General features: G+C 40.0%; 1 protein-coding gene across 2 annotated transcripts in view; it reads left to right on the top strand.

Moving 5' to 3' along the window:
* LOC121166283 (BRISC and BRCA1-A complex member 2) overlaps positions 1-19612 on the top strand; it is a 418479-nt gene that overhangs the window by 85308 nt on the left and 313559 nt on the right. For both annotated transcript variants that reach the window (XM_040995412.1, XM_040995413.1), the window contains one exon: positions 10554-10648. In XM_040995412.1, coding sequence (XP_040851346.1) covers positions 10554-10648 — 95 coding nt within the window. The remainder of the gene's footprint in view (positions 1-10553; positions 10649-19612) is intronic.

Below are 19612 nucleotides of genomic sequence, written 5' to 3' on the forward strand. Positions count from 1 at the left end.
GTTTGAGAAATTCTGGAAAGAGCGGAGGGTTCTGAAAGATAAATTCCTTCCTTTGTTTTTGGAAACACTCAGATCGTGTATTTACTGTATTTCAAATATGGTAACCCAACCTCCCCTGAAGAATCTTTTAGTTGCAGGTGTAATAATTGGTAAGTGATTTTTCTTTCTTTCTTTTTTTCTGTTTGAACTTCTTTGGGTATTCAAATGCTTTTGGCTGTTTAATTTTTTTTAATCAACTAAAACTTACAAATATGTATTTAACATTACCTACTACTCTCCTTTACACGGATGTATCCAAGAGGTGGTTATTTAACAAAGTGATATCAGGTTAGTAATGATGCCAGTCAAGACACCGTGTCTTATCTCGGAGTGCCTGGATTCACTGGCTGAGCTCTTGACTCCAGCTGCTTGCCTGAGGGAAACACTGGTGATGATTCCAGTGATTGGGTTCTTGACTCCCAGCACCAGCCTGACCCAGCTCCCTGCTGTTACAGAACTTGGGGGAATGAGCCAAAGATATCTCTGTCTTTCCTCCTCTCTATCTCTCCAATCAGTGAATAGATACATTTAAATGGGATAAACTGGAGAATTTTCCTGAAAAATAAAGAACTTTGTATTCATTTTTTAAAAAAAGATTTATTTATTTATTAGAAAGCCAGATATACAGAGAGGAGAGACGGAGAGGAAGATCTTCTGTCCGATGATTCACTCCCCAAGTGAGCACAACGGCCAATGCTAGGCCGACCCAATGCCAGGATCCAGGAACGTCTTCTGGGCATCCCACATGGGTGCAGAGTCCCAAGGCTTTGGGCTGTCCTCAACTGCTTTCCCAGGCCACAAGCAGGGAGCTGGATGGGAAGTGGCGCTGCCGGGATTAGAACCAGCACCCATATGGGATCTCGGTGCGTTCAAGGCGAGGATACACGGCCCCAGTGTAGGCAGCTGGGGCCTGGGTGGTGTGCGGGTGACAGGAACTCATTGCTGGAGCCTGCACCACCACCTTCCAGCATCAGCACAGGCTCAGTTGGCAACCAGACCAGAGACTTGAATCAAAGTTCATGTCCATGATGTAGGCCTGTAACTGCCGGTGCAAACACTCGCCTTCTCATCTGTCCTTTGAAAAGCTTGTTGCAGAGTTCCTTTAAATGTTGTAGAGCTCTCAAATTGCATTTTGAAAATGGTTTTACTTATAAAAAATAAATTTGCTCAAGACTGCTCAAGTAAACACTTCATAATCTTTGTAAGAGCAAGTTTCTTTAAAAGGGTACATTTTTGTTTTTACATCAAATTAAAAACAATAACAGCTTTATTGGATATAATTCACATACCAAGCAATTTGCCCTTAACGTGTACAATTCAGTGATTTTTAGAAAGGCACAAAGTTGTGCAGTTATCAGCATTAAGTCCAGAGCATTTTCATCATCACAAAAGGAAATCTGATCTCCATTAGCAGTCATTCCTTATCCCTCCCCCAGCTCCTTGTAACCATTACACTTTCTGTCTTTATGAATTTGCATATTTTAGATATTTCATACAAATGGAATCTTGCAACAGTCGTCAAGCAAATGGTCTTTGGTGTCTTTTTAAAATTAGCGTGTTTTCAAAATCCCTCCACATTGTGTACCCTAGGAGGCAGCAGATAATAGCTCAAGTCCCTGCCTCCCATGTGGAAACCTGCCTTGAATTCTTGGCTCCTGGCTTCCCCTGTCCTGGCTGTTGTGGACACTTGGAGAGTGAGCAACCCAATGGGCTAGTTTCTTTCTCTCTGTGTTCCTCCTTCTGTCTGTTTCTCTGCTTTTAAAATAATAATTAACTAAATGAATAAATATTCAGACTTTACCCGTACTTTAGCGATTATTAGTAATCTGTTTTTAGACTTGAATTGGATGTTTATATCCTATTTTATCTATGCACAGAGCATTTTTTCTCACTTTTTGACTGTTGTGAATAATACTGCTGTAATATTTTTGTATGGATGATTTGTGAACATACCTTTCAATTCTTTTGGAGTGAATACCTGGAAGTGTGATCACAGAGTCAAATGGCAACTCTGCGTTTACTGCCTGGAGGAACTGCCTGACTGTTCTCAGAAGTCCTATGTACGTGTCCCCGATTCTCCACATTCCTACTTGTTCTTATCCATCTTCCAGATGATGGCCGTACTAGTGGGCATGAAATGATATCCTTATGATTTTGAGTATACTTTCTTGATGGCTAGTGATGTTGGTCGTTTTTTCATGTGCTCATTTGCCATAGTAATGTCTTTTGAGAAAGAAAAAAAAATTTTTCACACCTTTACCTGTTTTAAAATTAGATTATTTGCCTAATTTATGCTGAGTGTGGGAATTTCTTTTTTTTTTTTAAAGATTTATTTTTTATTATTTTTTTTTATTGGAAAGCGGATGTACAGAGAGGAGAGACAGAGAGGAAGATCTTCCGTCCGATGATTCACTCCCCAAGTGAGCGCTACGGCCGATACTATGCTGATCCGAAGCCAGGAGCCTCTTCCGGGTCTCCCACGTGGGTGCAGGGTCCCAAAGCTTTGGGCGGTCCTGGACTGCTCTCCCAGGCCACAGGCAGGGAGCTGGAAGGGAAGCGGGGCTGCCGGGATAGAACCGGCGCCCATATGGGATCCTGGGCGTGCAAGGCGAGGACCTTAACCACTTTTGCCACCACGCCAGGCCCGGGAATTTCTAATGTATCCTGGGCACAAGTTTTTTATGTGTGATTTGTCAGATTTCTCCCTGTCCTGCATTTTGTGGGTTATCTTTCAGCTTTTCAGGTAGTCTTCTTTTAGTTTTGATTTTTTTTTTTCACTTTTAGTTTGACCCATAGGACACACACACACACACATACACACACACAGAAGGGTACTTCAAACTTGTGGAAAATGAAATAAACAACTTTGTTATAAACATTTTTTTGAGAATCATGCATAGAGAAGCTCATGGGAAATACATATGAAAAAAGTAGCTGGACTTTGAATGATTTTTTTTGCTAAACTAAAAAAGTTTATCTTTTAATTTTGTTTCCATGAAATTTTTGAAATAATTTCACAATTAAGCCTACACACACACAGAGATGAGAGATTTTTAAGAGGAGTTGGCTTACAGGTGTGAAGCATGAGATGTTTTCCTGTAGGCCATCCGCACACTGCATACCCTGGGATGCTTGCACTCTGTGTCCATCAGGGCCCGAAGCCTCAGACCTGGGAAATCAGTGCGTAAACCTCTGTTCTGGCTGAAGGCCTGACAACCTGCGTGGTGTAAGTCTTGCTGAAATGGATTCCTAGTTCTCATAGTAATTTTGTGGATTCATTAGAATTGTTCTGTCCACATGACCACACGGTATATAGCTTTTTACTTTTTCTTTCCAATGTAGATGGTTTTTATCTTTTTTTTTTAGATTGCTATCTAATTACCCTAGCAGAGGCTCCAATACTGTGTTGAATAGAATCAGCATAGATAGATATTTTTGAACTATATTGTTAATGTTTCCTCGTTTGGAAGTATTTATTTTTAAAGATTTACTTATTTTTATTTTAAAGGCAGAGTTACACATAGAGAAAGAGACATAAAAGATTTCCCGTCTGCTGGTTCATTCCCCAGATGGCTGCAACAGCTAAAGCTGAGGCAGTCTGAAGCCAGGAACCAGGAGCTAGGAGCTGTTTCTGGGTCTTCCCTGCCTCACAGGCTGAAAGCAGGGAACTGCATGGGAAGTAGAACAGCCTGCACACAAACTGGTGCCCACATGGGATGCCAGCTCCACAGCCAGAAGCTTAGCCCACTATCCCATGTGCTGGCTCCAGTTTGGAAGTATCTATTGACAGTGTTCCTTTGAGAACTTGAAAATCTAGCTGCTTATTCTCTATAGTAACAAAAGTAATACAAATATTTCAGTTGGAATTTAGCATGTTATTTTTCCAAAATATGAGTGTCCAGTCATATCCAGCTTGGTTTTTGCCAGAAAATTATGCCTTTGTTCAATACATTTTTTGACTGTTTTTCCCCTAAAGGTAACTGAAATAAGCCAACTGTTAGACTTTTAAAAGCATATTCCTAAAGAATATGCTGTCCTAAACAATTGTGCTTGCTGTGTATATTTGAGTCCCCACAAATACTTCCTGTCTGTGGCTTGGATTAATGGCTTTGAGGTGTATAATTTGTAAAAGCTAGTGTTGACAATCTCAGATGAACGCAGTGGTAGGATGAAGGAGAAGTAGTGGTTGCATTGCTTTTGATAATTCAGTTGTATAGCCAACTTCTGAAGAGTGCATTTTATTGCTTACACTCAATTCCCTACAGAAAGCTTTAGAAGTAACTCTGCTGTGATTTACTTTTACTGTAGACTTTGTCAGTATATAGGCATTCAATTCAAATGCCAGAATTTCTTTCATATGTTGATTATTTCCTGAATATATTCTGTATGTTTTGTAAGTTTGCTGTGCCAGAGACAAAATGAATGTAAGAAAATGTCAATTCTGGATGTTTGCAATGTATGAATATTTAGGAAGATCAAGTATGAGAGGTTTCAATAGAGTCTTGAAAGATGCCTACGCTGGCACTGTGGCTTAGGGGTAAAGGTACCAGTGGCATCCTGGATAGGCACCAATTTGAGCCACAGCTGATCCAGTTCTCTGCTAACTTGCCTGGGAAAAGGCAGAAGATACTTGCACTGCTTGGCCTCGATTCCCGTGTGGAAGACTGGGAAGGAGCTCTTGGCTCTTGACTTTGGCCTAGCTCAGCCTATAGCTCTCTGGGGACCAAATCAGCAGATGAAAGATCTCTTTCTCTCTTTCTCTCTAGCTCACTTTCTTTTTGTAACTGTTCAAGTAAGTAAAATCTTTTTTTAAAAAGAAAAATGCACAATGTCTTTTAAAAAAATGTTTATTTCAAGGACACAGTGGTGATGCAGGGAGGGGTTTAGACAGAGGTGGGGGAGAGAGATTTTCAGTTGGTTTACTCACTCTCTAATTGGCTCCTAAACTTAGGGCTGTGTAAAGCCTAGGCCAGGAGCCTGGGTTTCTATCTGGGACTCCTGCTGGGGTGAAATATACTTGAGCCATCATTTGCTGCCTCCCAGGGAGTGTATTAGCAGGAAGTTAGATAGGGCTGAGAAAAATAGGCAAGACTGGAATATAGACAGTTCAACCATGGCATGGGGTGTTCTAATTGACAGCTTATTCGCTATGCTACAACACTTGCCCCTTCATTATCTTTTACTTATGTATTTATATTTTAGCTATTTTAAAAAATTATTTTAGATGATGATGGTTACATAGTTGATCAGGGTGGGAAGGATCTAGGGTTAGGGAAAAGTGGGTGTGATCATTGTTTCCAAGCTTTCTATTTCTTCTTCCCATTTCTGGAGTGAGAGGGGAGATGGGGATAGACCATACCCAACCTCCCAGCCATCCCAGTGTCCGAGAATAGGGAACGGCTACCTGATATCAGCGCAGGATCACAATGTGCAGGTATGCTCAAGCACACTGGCCAGGTTACTCAGACCCTTGGATCCCCCACCCCTAGGGCTCACTGACCTAGCACCACCTAGAAGGTTGGCTGGAGGGCCTCTCCATCAGTGGGGCTCATGGACCCGGCACCCACTGCCCCCAGACTGGCATGGCTCATCTCACCTCGACATCTACCTGCGGGTGCTTCAGCCTGGTTCAATCCAACCTGCCACCTGTTCCAGCTTATGCTGGTTGGTGCTGCAGCCTAGTCTTGCTCAGTCAGCCCCCTGTCCTGGCTCCAGTGTGAACTGGCTGGTGTTGTGGCCCAACCTACCCCTCCTGCACCCCATTCTGTTTCTCAGATATGCCAGTGAATGCTATGAACTGGCCCAGCCTGGCCTATCCCCAGACCTGAGCCACATGTATGCTGTTGGGTACTTGATAGGAACAGTCTGACTATAAGTACTCCACATTTACATTGCTCCAGCAATATATGAGCATAAATAAAAATGGAGCTTTGGGAAATATGGGTTGGAGTATTATTAATAATCTTAATTGTATCCTTAATATTGTTACAGTTTTATCAGAAATTGATGACCCAGAGATAGCTGCAATAATAGACCTCCTTTGCAAGTTATGCTGTGACTTAATAATGGATATAGTGTGTATGTTAGAGTCTTTTAACAAAGGTGACTCCATCTTCCTAAACTACTGGTGAAATGGGGCCTCCTCTCCTATCACTCCTGTCAAGAGACTCCTATGTGCGCAAGCCCTCCCCTTATCACCTTTGTCAAGAAGCCACAATGTACGTAAGCATGTCATGGTAAAAATGATAAAGAAGAAACAATTGTATACTAATGAATATGTATGTTTTGAGAATGAATATGCATGTTTCTTAGAATTGAGAGAAAGCAAGTGTTACTGATAGATAACATGTAATAACCAATCAAAACATTGTAAACAACTGCCTGCCTTGCCCCTGGATTTGTATATAAACCCATGCATTTGTCCCAGTCACTGAAGCCAGCAGGCTCCCACTAGACCGGAGCCAAAGCCCTTGGGCTTCCATCCGAAACTTGCAGGCTCCCACGAGGCCGGAGCCAAAGAAGCCAGTAGGCTCCCACTAGACCGGAGCCAAGGTCTTGGGCTTCCACTCGAACTTGCAGGCTCCCACGAGGCCGGAGCCAAAGGCCTAGCAGACTTCCACGAGACCGAAGTCAAGAGGCACTCTCACTGGCTTCCCCCATCCTGTTTGGTGTGTGCTCGCCTGAATAAATGCTTGAATGCTTGATTGCAAAGCATCCACTCTTGACTCTTGGCGTTTGAGTGACCGGGCTTGGTGTTCATGACAGTATTGTAACCTGGCCTTATTTGGGCTGTTCTTTGTGTTAGTTCTTCATTTTCTCTTTCTTTTTTTTTTTCTACTTCTTTTTCTTTTTCTTTTCCTTTTCCTTTTCCTTTTTTCTCTTCTTCTTCTTCTTCTTTATAGCAAGAAGAAAAGTGCTGTTTAATGGGTGCAAAGTTTTTTTTAAATTAATTACATTGCATTATGTGACAGTTTCATAGGCTCTGGGATTCCCCCAACCCCTCCCTATGGCCTCCCCCCATGGTGGACTCCTCCACCTTGTTGCAGTATTGCATTACAAATTCAGTCAAGATTCTTTCTTCTTTGCATTACTTCTTGCACTTACCTACAGTGACTGCATCCTGACAGAGAGTTTCCCAAGGTCATCTGTCTGGTTTCCTCTCAGTTGCAGATCCTGCGCACACCGGCTCAGGTTGACTTTGTTCACCTCTTGTCCTGGCAGGAATGGTGTCCCTGCCCAATTGGCCCATACCCTTTCCAGTTCTTACTGTTGGGTGTTGCAGCCCAGTCACACCTTGTCTGTGCCCAGACACAGCTTTCACATGGTTCAGTGAGAGCTGAGACATAGCCCAGCCGGTTCTACAACCACCCTGACTCTCACAAGTACCAGTGGGTGCTGGAGTCTAGTCCAGTCTGTTACTCCCCAGACCCAGTCCACACCTGTGCCAAGGGAGACTGAAGCGATGTCCATCTCAGCCCCAAACCCCGTTCCAGCTCTTGCACTCACCAGCGGGAATTCCTACTCGGCCAGGATGTTCCCTTAGTTCCCAACCAGATCTGTTCCCAGCCACAAACCTTTTGTGTGCCCATGGAGATTGCTGTTCACCATAGGTGAGCCCACATACTCCCTGCAGATTCTACCCCCAGACCCGATTCACTCACATGTTTGTTGGCTTTTTGGTCCAGCCCCATGGTACCTGTTCCTTTTCTGACACTCGCTGGTGGGTTCCATGTTCTAGCCCTTTGAGTAGAGTGGCTTTGTCCATGGAAGTCCCTCAGAAGTCATTCCTTACCTGGACATGAACCCTCAGGTCCCTGCTTGTTCCCACCTGTGCCATCCCCTAGACTCCCTGTCACCTCACACCCTCAAGTTTCCAGAGTACACCACCAGGTGGCCCAAGGGCTTAGTCTGACACCTTTGTACCCAGGTCACCCAGCTGGGATTCCCCAGCTGTAGCCATGCACCTGGGGGAACAAAGTTCCCAAGCCTCCAGCTCAGACTCGTTCAAGATCTGCCCACAGCATGGCAGCTGCGGACAGAGAAAAATATCCAGCCTCAAGCCCAGGCTAGCTCAGGATCTGCCCACTGCATGGCAGCAGTGGATGGAGCTAGAATCCCAAGCCTCAAGACTGACCTCACCCGAGTTCCCCACAGCCACATAGCTGGGGTAGCAAAGCTCCCAAACCTCTAGCTCAGACTCTTCTTGAGCTACTTAATATTTTTCAATGAGCTTTATTTAGTCCCCTCTCATATGTAGTTAAACCTTAGCTACCTTTATATTCACACTACATCATAGTACCTCACTGCTGTTGAGCCTACTGTGAACATTTTACATTAATAGAGGGACAAAACAATGTAAGCTTATATGTAATTAAATATTCAGTGTCATAATTAGTACTATTGTATATCAACAACAGCTATCATTATTTTTCAGATTTATTGTGGCTCTATTGCAAGAGAAAGTAATAAGAATGGGTTTAGATGTTATAGTATTTGTGAACCATTTGGCAGATCATACTGATTGGAACAGAAGATTGATACTGGTTTGCAGATAGGGAAAAGGGTGAATTAATTGGTAGAGACACCATATATTTTTTTAAAGATTTATTTATTTTTATTGCAAAGTCAGATATACAGAGAGGAGGAGAGACAGAAAGATCTTCCATCTGATGATTCACTCCCCAAGTGAGCACAACGGCCAATGCTATGCTGATCCGAAGCCAGGATCCAGAAACTTCTTCCAGGTCTCCCATATGGGTGCAGGGTCCCAAGGCTTTGGGGCTGGCCTTGACTACCTTCCCAGGCCATAAGCAGGGAGCTGGATGGGAAGTGGAGCTGCCGGGATTAGAACCGGCGCCCATATGGGATCTCTGTGCGTTCAAGGTGAGGACTTTAGCTGCTAGGCCATGCCACCGGGCCTGGGACACCATATTTTAGAGGCCTTAAGTCAAAATTTGAAAAGCCCGTTTTTATTCCATTTGGTTTAGAGACTCATTTGCGCTTTCTCAAGTACAAAGATTTGGGGAAGATAGTGCTTTAAGATTTACTTGGTTATATTATTAAGGTTTGGAGGTAGCTGGTTTTGGTCTGTTTGTTAATGTTTTCCTTATTTGAGAGGTGGAGTGAGTGGAAGGGAGGAAAGGGGAGATAGTGAGTGCAACCCCATTTATGGGTTCACTCCTGAATGCTCATAATGACCACGACTGCACCAGGGCTGGAGATAGGAGCTTGCAGCACAATTCAGGTTTTCCCCCATGAGTGGCAGAAACTCAGTTATTTGAGCCATCACCACTGCGTTCCAGGCTCTGCCTTGGCAGAAAGCTGGTAAGGAGCTGAGCTTACAATCCTGTATTTACTGTGATGTGGGATGAGGGTGTCTGGACCATAAGGCTAGAAGCCTTGTTCTTTAATAGCAAGGTTCTTTGATCATGGGTGCCTAACATAGTGCCTGAGGGGAATTCACTTATAATTCAGTCAATATATGGATAAGGTAATGTAGGCCTAGATAGACATTTAGGCGTTAGGAAAAAGTCATATGAGAGATATTTGGAAGAAAAACGATATAATTGTTTTCTAAGAGTGTGAAGGGTGTGTAAGGTTAAAGATGACATTCAAGTTTCAGCATGAGTTTCAGTGCTAGCCAAGAAACAGGAAGTCATTTGGGGGAAAGGGGATAGTCATCATTGTGTTTTTAGACTTGCTGAGTTTGGCATTGAAATGCCTAGTATATAAGGATTTAAGGGCTCAAATTAGAACTGAAATCTGAATGTTTAATTTTGGATATCATGTAGATTATTGTTTTCATAGTAAAAAATTATTGGATTGATAAAACTGTTGTACACATGTGTGCAGAGGTGTGCATATGTGCACAAATACAAACACCTTCATAGACTATAACCTGAGTTGTTTATGATTATTGACAAACAAATCTGCTTGTCACTGTTAGAGGAATGGTGAAGATATTTTGAGGGGGGGAGCAAAAAAAGAAGGAGATATGAAGAAAAACAGAGATGGGAAAACTTATAACAGATTTATCCATGAGACTTTGAAATTTATCTTATGTTTCAAAATATTCCTGTGGCAGGAGTGTGTGTTGGGTGTTTATGTGGGACTGGAACAGTCTTGGCATTTGCTTCTATTTGTTCTGTGATACAAAAGCATAGTTGTGTCCCTTTTACTTCGGAGGAAGCTGAAATCTGCAGAAGTTAGAAGTTGATCATTAGTGGGAAGTTATTAGACAAGAATGTTTTCTATAAAATTAACTGGCATGTATGTTGGATGAGGCTGCTCAATTCTGTTTTGAAACATAATCATAGTGTGTTGTTTGGAGATCAAACTTTTTGACTACTTGTATGTATTAATTTAAAAGAGTGTTATTTATGTACTAACTACTTAGTAAAGAGTTTTCACTGTTTTTATTTCTTAAGCTAATATAAATTTCTGATCCATTCTTCAGACCATTCATACATTAGCAAGAAAATATAAGGAGTGCCTGTCATTGTCTTCTCTTCCAGGGGATATCATTTTCAATGCCCAGTACCCAGAGCTGCCCCCTGATTTTATCTTTGGAGAGGATGCCGAGTTTCTGCCGGACCCCGCAGCTCTGCACGTGAGTTCCACAGACCAATTGGTGGAAAGAAAACAAAATTGGCTTTTGACAACTGCTTAATGGATGCATTTGTCAAACATGTGATATTTTTCTGTCCTTATTTTCTTTTTACTGTGAAATAGCTACAACTTTTGATGTTGCCGAGAGTTAAAAAGAGATTTTTTTTAATTAGTTTTACTTTCAGACTCTTTTAAATTCGTGAAAAACTCTAGCAGATTGGTTGAAATAATTTTACTCCAGTTTACAAAGACATGTTGAAAACATTTTCTTTGTTTCAACTTAATATTTCTTGTCTGCAATCAGTTTTCTTGTGATTACCAACACTTCATCACCAGGCTTGCTAGGAGAGTATTTCCTGGCTCCACAAGAGCTGTTTGCATGAAAGTGAAAGTGGCAAATTTGGCCTTGTCCCCACATTATCTCAGTATTATTATCAGCTGGGTAGAAATCAGATTAAGTGTTCTTTATGAAGCAAAACCAAAATCTTTGTAGTTGAAATAAAATGTTCCTGGAAGTAAAGCAGAAATAGTCAACACTAGGGACATGAGTGCTGGTACTTGCCCAAACACATGGGTTTTATATAAAAGTTGTGTGCTTTACATGTCTATGCTGGAGAAAAACGCGTGCTCTTTGCTTAATCTGCTCTGATCAAACAAGAAGCTTCTCTCTCTGCTTTTTTATGTGCTAACGTATTGTGATATAGATCTTAAGAGTTTTAATTGTTTAAAACTGTGTCCGTAGTTTTGCTTTGTGAAATTTTTTTTTGTCTTGCTAAAGTTTCGCAATTGAAATTTTGATGACTTGGGAATATTTTGAAGTTGACCATGAATCCTCCCTTTTTAAGGGGGAATTTCTCCACCTGAGCTAAACAATGTGTTAAATTTTAGACCACAGATGTAAAAATACTGTTGGCAAGAAAAATGGATTTGTTGTAAAGTTTGAGGTAATTGTACAAAAGCCGTGATTTAATTTGATTCTTAGATATGATAAATTAAATATGGCTTCTTCAGATGCCATGTGTTATCTGTTTACCTCTTCTTAAGGCTGAGTACTTACCTGAAGAAAATAAGGTAGAAGTATCATTATAGCCCTCTCTTGCATTGAATCCATACAGTGAAGGGTCATATATGCTAGATGTTGAAGAATGTGTTACATGCTCAGTGCCACAGGAATGTAAAGAAAGTGACCAGAAAAAGTTTATAATAGAAGTGAGATTTGTACTCATTCTAGAAGAGTGGAGCAAAAAGTGCGAAGTATGGCAGGAGGATCTTGTGTGAAGGAGTATTGTAAGCAGGTTTGTAGAAGCTATATTGCAGAAACGAACATTGACAGACTTACTAAAATGTAAGTTAATACAAGAAAGGGCTAGGAAAGGTTAGAAATTGGGAGAAGATTGGGTTCTGTATTTAATGCTGAGCTAAAAGCCATAGAAAGAGATGATAAAAATCATCCAATGACCACGTGGTCAGTGTAGTGGACTGAGGAGAGGTTGAAGACCTGACATGAGGGCAGAGAGAAGGGGCTTTGAGCTAGTGTTATGTAAGGAGGAATGTTATGTGAAAAGAATAAAAACATGCCCCTACATGCCTTGGGATTGTCTCTGTAATTTGCAATGCATATCTTTAATATTGGCAAGTGTGGTGAAAGTGTAAAATTTAAAAGCTAGAAAGGGCCTTTGGATTTGTTGTATTCCACTCTTCTATGTTGGCACTGAAAAAGTTGACCTAGATTTGTATAATTTTGTGTCAAAGCTGAGTTTTATAACTCTACTCTTTTGATGTTTAGCTTCTGAGTAAAGCTATCACAAATGTTTTTGAGAAATTAACTGAAAAAGAACAGTCAGAAAATTGAAGCACTAAACAGAAAGACTGCAAATCTAGGGAAACTCCTCTTCAGTGCTAGTCCATCTAAGGTCTCAGATGGGCTTGTCCAGGGGTGCTTCATGGACCAGGAAACTGGGCAAACTCAGATAAGCAACTGGAGCACACCCTTCTTTAGCCGTGTGATGGCCAGATGTTCCAAAAAGTCGGCTTGCTTTCACCTGGCTAGAACACTGGAGCAGGATAAATGGGAAGGCTTGATTCTCATCAGCCATTTCCCTCAGCTTGGCTTGTCTTGAAGGACTTTTTAACTCAAGTGTTAGCAGGTTGTGGTATCATTCTTGGATTCAATTAAGAACCCCTGCTCCCCACCCCTTGTTGAAGTAATCATAGCCCAGACACTAGTCATGTGACTGCTTTGCCTAGGGCTCTGAATGAAAGGAGGGAGTTGGGTGCAGCTCATGCTCCATGGAATGGGAAACAGAATACCTGTACTTGTGGTTTTCTCCTGAGAGACGACAACTCAGTGCAGAAGGGAACTGAGTGTGCAGCCTTGGAGTTCAGTCCAAAGTAGAGATTCTTCTGAAGCTTTTAGTTTATCTTAAACATTTATGAACAATTTGCATTTTATTTGATTAAATACCTGTATTTTTAAACATCAGGATATTAAATTAAACATATTTAGGAAAAAAATGGACTTTGTAGTGAGGTCTAGTTTGAGAACAATAGCTTTAGAGAATTTATGTATAATATAAAATCTCTTACTTATTTTACTTAATTAAACTTGGTCTTTTAGAAAAAAAGATTTGAGGTGATTGAAGCATAGGAATAGGGAGGCTACTAGAAACATGCGCGGATTCAGATGAAGCTGCCCTTTCTAAGCCAGACTCTTCATTCAGGGAGATGAGTTCTGAATGTCAAATGTTAGATTGATGCCAGATCTGTAAGTGGAAACCTCAATACCAGGGTATCATGAAATCATTGGGATCTAGTCTTAATGGCTACCGATTGTGATTGTACATGAGGATGATCTGGGAAGCCTGTTAAAAAATACAGACGTCTGGGCACCCACTAATCCTACTGAATTAGATGCTTTGAACCTCAAAGACTGGCAAATTCTCTGTGCTATTTCTTTTCTTTTCTTCTTCTTCTTTTTTTTTTTTTTTAAATGAATTGCTCTTAGAAGCTACTGATTGAATGATCTTTTACATTGTAGTCTTTCCGCAACCGAAGGCCATAACATTATTTCCAGTGAATTCATTTTGAACAACTCTAGTAGAGGAGGAGAGACAGAGAGGAAGATCTTCTGTCCATAGATCCACTGCTCAAGCGGCCAGAACGGCCAGAGTTGAGCTGATCTGAAGCCAGGAGCCAGGAGCCTCTTCTGGGTCTACCACGTGGATGCAGGGTGCCAAGGCTTCGGGCCATCCTCAACTGCTTTCTCAGGCCATAAGCAGGGAGTTGGATGGGAACTGGAGCAGCAGGATTAGAACTGGCACCCATATGGGATCCTGTTGCATGCAAGGCAAGGACTTTAGCTGCTAGGCTACCATGTCAGGCCCTCTAGCAGGTTTTAGTAACAGACTCATTGACATATAATTTATGTACCATATAATTCACCTGTGCAAAGTGTATAATTCATTGGCTTTTCATATATTTACAGAATGGTGCAACTGTGACCACAAACATAAAACATTGTCATCTCTGCAGAAAAGAAACTCTAATCCCTTATCCAGTCCTAAGTCTATAAAACAAGTAATTCACATTCTTTCTGGTGTTGCCTATTCTAAATATTTCATATAAGCAGAGGTATAAAATGTGGCTCATTTTGACTGCTTTCACTTAGCATAATGTTTTCATGTAGAGGATATTACTTTCATTTTTATTGCCAAATGATATTTTGCTGTATGCCTAGGCCACATTTTATTTATCCATTTGTTATATGATGTGTGTTTGGCTTGTTTCCATTCTTTGGCTACTGTTATTACTGCTGATCTGTGGACATATTTTTTTTTCTTGGGTGTATTCTTAGGAATTGAATTGCAGGCCCAAATGGTGACCCTACATTTAGCGTTTTGAGAAACTACTGGATTGTTATCAAAAGTGCCTAACTAGTTGGCATCCCTCACACACCAGTATAGAAGGGTTCAACTCCACATCCTTACTGGTGTTTGTTATTTCCCGTCTTTTGACTGCAGCCTGTCTGGTGGGAGTGAGTTGGTATGTCATTGAGAGTTTGATTTGTTTTCCCTGGTAATTAATGACGTCGAGCATCTTTTTGTGTGTTTAATGGTATATGTTCTTTGGAAAAGATGTCCGTTTAGACCCTTTGCCTGTTCTTAAATTGGGTTACTTGACTTTTTATTATTCACTTGTATGAATTCTTTATTCTGAATGCAAAGCATTTATCAGATGCATTATTTGCCAAATTTTCTCTTGTTCTGTGGGTTGTCATTTTGCTTTCTAGGTAGTATACTTTTAAGGACTAAATTTTTAGTGTTGAATAAGTCCAATTTATCTAGTTTGTTTTTGCTGTTGTAGTTGCTATACTTTTGGTTTTATGTCTAACAAACCATTGCCTAATCCAAGGTTGGGAAGATTTATTTTTATGTTTTCCTTGAATTTTTGTAATTTTGAGTTACAATTATATCTTTGATTTGCTTTGAGTCAGTTTGGAAAGTTGGGGTCTTACTTCGTTGTTTATCTATTTCCAAATAGATAGCCAGTTATCTCAATATAATTTATTGGAAATATTGTCTTTTTGAGCTGACATTCTTGTTAGGACCCAACTGAATATGGATGTCAATTTATTTCTGGACTCTCAATTCTATTCCCTTGACTTATATGTCTGTACTTATTCCAATTCCATAATTTCTTAATTGTTGTGATTTATGATGTTTTTAAATTGAGAAATATAAGTCTTTCCCAATTGACTCTCATTGTTTTTTAAAGATTGCTTTAACTGTTTTAAATCCTTGCATCTCTATGTGAATTTTAGGATCAGCTTGTGATTTTTGCAAAAAATTAATCTGAGATTTTGCTAGAGCTTATATTAAATCTGTAAATAGATTTAGAGATTATTACTGTTTTAACAGTATTTGTTCTTATGAAAGAGGAACATTAAATATCTTTAAGGCCCTTTATTTGTTTGGATACTGTTTTTATAATTTTCAAAGTATAAGTTGTGTTTCACCCACATTTATTCATAAGTATGTTATTTTTTGATGCTATTGTAAATGGAATTCTTACTCTTTTAAAAAAAGTTACAGAGGGGGGATAAAGAGAAGAAAAGAGGAAATGAGGGAGAGAGAGAAAGAAAGGTAAATATTCATAAATTCTATAGATTTGTTGAGATTCTGCTTAATTGCCATATGTTATTTGTTCTGGCAATATAGTCACCCAACCCTTTAACGTCACATTAATATTACCACTTATAGTCCAAGGCAGGAGATTCTGTATGCTTTAGATATATTCCCTGGCTAATCAGGGAGACAGATGCATAATTTTTTTAATAGTGTGAAAAGATGAACCATTATAACATGCGGTATGCAGTAGTTAAGTGGTTAATTTGGTTTTTGGGGAAAATCATGTAGTTAATCTGAATTCAGAAGTATTTTTGGGGGACACTTAGAGTTGATTCTTGATTTGAGAGGTTGTTATTTCTAGAGATTTTCGTTGTTAGCACTTTTTCTCAGAGTCTCAAATCCTAAACATTCTGCTGATTAAAGAACTATTCTTGCAGCAGAAGTTAATTTATCAGTGGCTATTCTTTTACTGTGTTCTATTTTGTTTGTCATATTGTTTCCTATGTCATTTCATGTATGTCAACCTACTGGTGCTCTCCTTTGCTAATGAAAAGCATGAAAGTCAACAAAAGACAGGTTGAGGAAAATCTGACCATTGGTATTGATTAGCTGTACACCATGTATTCAACACTGTAATGTGGAAATGTATCTCAAGGAGATGACATTTTAGGAAAGAAAGACAGGTACATGTAAGGAAATAGATGTAGTTAGTACGTCATTAAATGTTAAGAGAATATTTTGCAGTAGTTAGGAGTGTTTTCACAAGCATCTTTAAAATGTGAGATGATTGATAAAGAAGGCTCTAGTGTGATGAAAAAATATTATTGTAAGAATTATGTTGGAATATTATTATTATTATTATGTTGTTGGAATTATGGGAGTAAAGACAAAGTATCTCTACTTCTGAATTAAAGGAAGACTCCCAATGACATTGCTAAATATACCTTGACAATAGGATACTAGACTACCATTGTCTATACTACAATGCCGTGATGTACTAAATAGCAGAAAGTTGGACTTGTAACTATTGTTTAAGGACTTTATTATTGCAATAATTGAAGCAAAAGAATAGGGTGGAATATGTGGGGAGAGAAATCTCTGTTCCTATGGAACCATATCATGAAAAAAAATTTTTTAAAGAAAAAAAGAAAAGAAGTGGAAACTTGTGCGGAGTAGCTTCAGTGATGGGAAGGTCATGCTATAATTTATTTGTTTCTCTTATATTCTCCCCTTCCCTTCTCTTTTCTCATTCCTCTCCAGCAGCACAGATCTCTCTGTTACTCCTGGGACACTCTAAGAATATTCCTACCTAAGGGCCTTTCATTTGCTATTTTCCATTTTCACTCTCTCTGTCTGAAACTCTTCCCCCAGTTGTCTGAATGGCTTGCTGGCCTCCTTTCTAGATGACATTCTGTGAGTGCTTTTTCTAAATGAAAGAGTTTTACTCTCTATCTTTAATGTTGCTGTTTTTTTCATTACGCTTATCACCATGTGATAATTTCCAGGTGATTTTTTGTTGGGTATTCATATTCACTAGGGGTACCAGCTACCTTGATTTGCCTGAAATGGATGGTTTTGTGGGATGTGGGATGTTTAATGCTAAAGAAAAAAAAAAAAAAAAGAAAGCAACAACTACTCAGTCTTGGGCCGAATTGGGTGGTGAATTATCATTGTTTCTTCCCTGCAGTGGAAGCCTCAGTAGTTTGGAGTTGTTTTCCTGACTGCTGTTGCCTGGAAGAGTACCTGAGTGTGGAGAAGTGCACAAAACATGCTTATCAGAGAAGCAGGATTCCTTTAAGGTTTGGGAGACTTAAGGGACTTGCTGATTTTCAAGTCTAGAAAACAATACTTTGGATTACAGCTTCAAAATAACAGAAAAAAATCAGTTTTCACAGAAACTCAGGGGATAAAACTTCGGTTATTAGAACCGCCAAAGCTGACGTTCAGCCTGTTTTGCAACACCCTGTGGTATGTGCAGCAGCCTCAAAGAGTCTTGTGAAATTCTTCCCCCTCCCAATACTAATTATAATTTGCTGCAATTTAAAATAAAGTTTAACAAAGGGGGAAGGGCAGAACGTAAGGTTAAAAGAGAAGCACATGCTGCAGTTACAGTGGCATTTTGGACCCTCTGCTAGCTGATTACCTGGTTTGAAGAAGGTAAGGACAGTTTAGTGTTTGAAATAAGCACCTTCAGAGTTGGGAACCTCATACTAACTGCTGGTGCCATGCCCTGGTTTTCTGGGCTTTATTCTGCTTATATAAAATGTAAGTATGCTAACATCATGCCACTTTTCTTCTGCTGTTTACTGTGCCACATCTAGAAAGATGTCTTTAAAATGATTGTTAATTTGAGAGACAAAGGTGTGGAGAAGAGATGAGACCAAGATGGGGCTCCCATCCACTTATTCACTTTTCAAATACCTGCAGTAGTTGGGACCAGGATCCAAGCCAGGGGCAAGGACCATGATCCACATACCCTGTATGAATGGCAGGAACTCACTTGAGTGAGCCAACACTGCTGCTTTCCAGGCTCTTCATTGGCAGGAAAGCTGGAGTCAGGGGCCATAGCTCAGAATTTGAACTCAGATACTGACGTGTGGGATGTGGACATCTCTATGTCTGCTCTAAGACACCTTTAGGGTGTATTCTGACCAGAAAGTTTCCATCCTGTATGTACATAAAATTCATGCTAGGAGTGCACTGAGCTGAAATGGACTGGGTGTTGCACCACAGAAAAATGCCATCTAGATGAATAGTGTTCTTCCAGTACCTGGACTGTAGCATACTTTTAAAACAGAATGCTTTATACTTTTCAGTGTCTATCTATTGCCTCATATGTCACTCAAGAAAAGATGGATCTTTAGCTTCAAGTTGAGCAAAACGCTGAAGACAGCTAAGTAAGCAGAACTGAAACAAGGCTGATAATTACAGAACTGAGGGGTATTCTCAGATATTGTGGGAATGTAGAGAGGAAACTTTACCAGATCCATGTAGGTGTGGTCAATGCCAGGGACTTAGCAACGTTGTATTTGATTGTGAATAACTATCTGTCAGTGTAACTGTTGTTGATGAGTAACATATGTGCACTAGTATGTATAAATCTTAAGTGTGAGCATGCTTAAAATTAACAAAAAATGTACACCCAGTAACTAGCTGGTATCCAGATCAAGAAGCAGAACATTTCCAGCATCCCGAAACCCACTCACGGCCGCTCTGTAGCTGTGAAGACCTGTGAAGGAGTAAAGACTACGCTGACGTAGATCATCTATTAATCACTATGAATTCTGCCTCTTTTTGATCTTTTTGTACAAATACAAATTGAATCAATCTGTATGTATTTGTGTGTCTGGCTTTTGTCATTCAGCATTTATTTGTGAACTTCTCCCATGTAGTTTTTGGTCGATGTTATTCTTGCTCATTGATGATAATATTCCAGTTTGTCCATCCTAACATTGATTGACAATTCTATTCTTTTCACATTTTTACATTCTAAATAATGCTATCATGGACATTTTTGTACATATCTTATTGAATATTTGTAAGCATTCCAAATGAGTGTATACTGAAGAGTAACTTGCTTGATCACATAGTACAGGAGGATGAGGTGAGTTTGGAGTCTTAAATTTACTCGCTTATCACCCAGGGTGATAATCAAATGGGGGAAATACTTGCAATTTAAATAGGGAAAATGTAATATGGAGAAGTATTAACTACTTGAAAGAAAATAAGAATTCTAAGGAACAATGACAGCTGCTATAGAGAATAGTTACTCTAGATCAAAGGAAGAATAACTAAGAAAGCACTGGCTTGGAAGACATCTTGCATTTCCCTTCCATGCT

Source organism: Ochotona curzoniae, unplaced genomic scaffold, assembly GCF_017591425.1.
Source record: "Ochotona curzoniae isolate NIBS_2020 unplaced genomic scaffold, NIBS_Ocur_1.0 patch106, whole genome shotgun sequence".
In the NCBI taxonomy this organism is placed as follows: Eukaryota; Metazoa; Chordata; class Mammalia; order Lagomorpha; family Ochotonidae; genus Ochotona; species Ochotona curzoniae.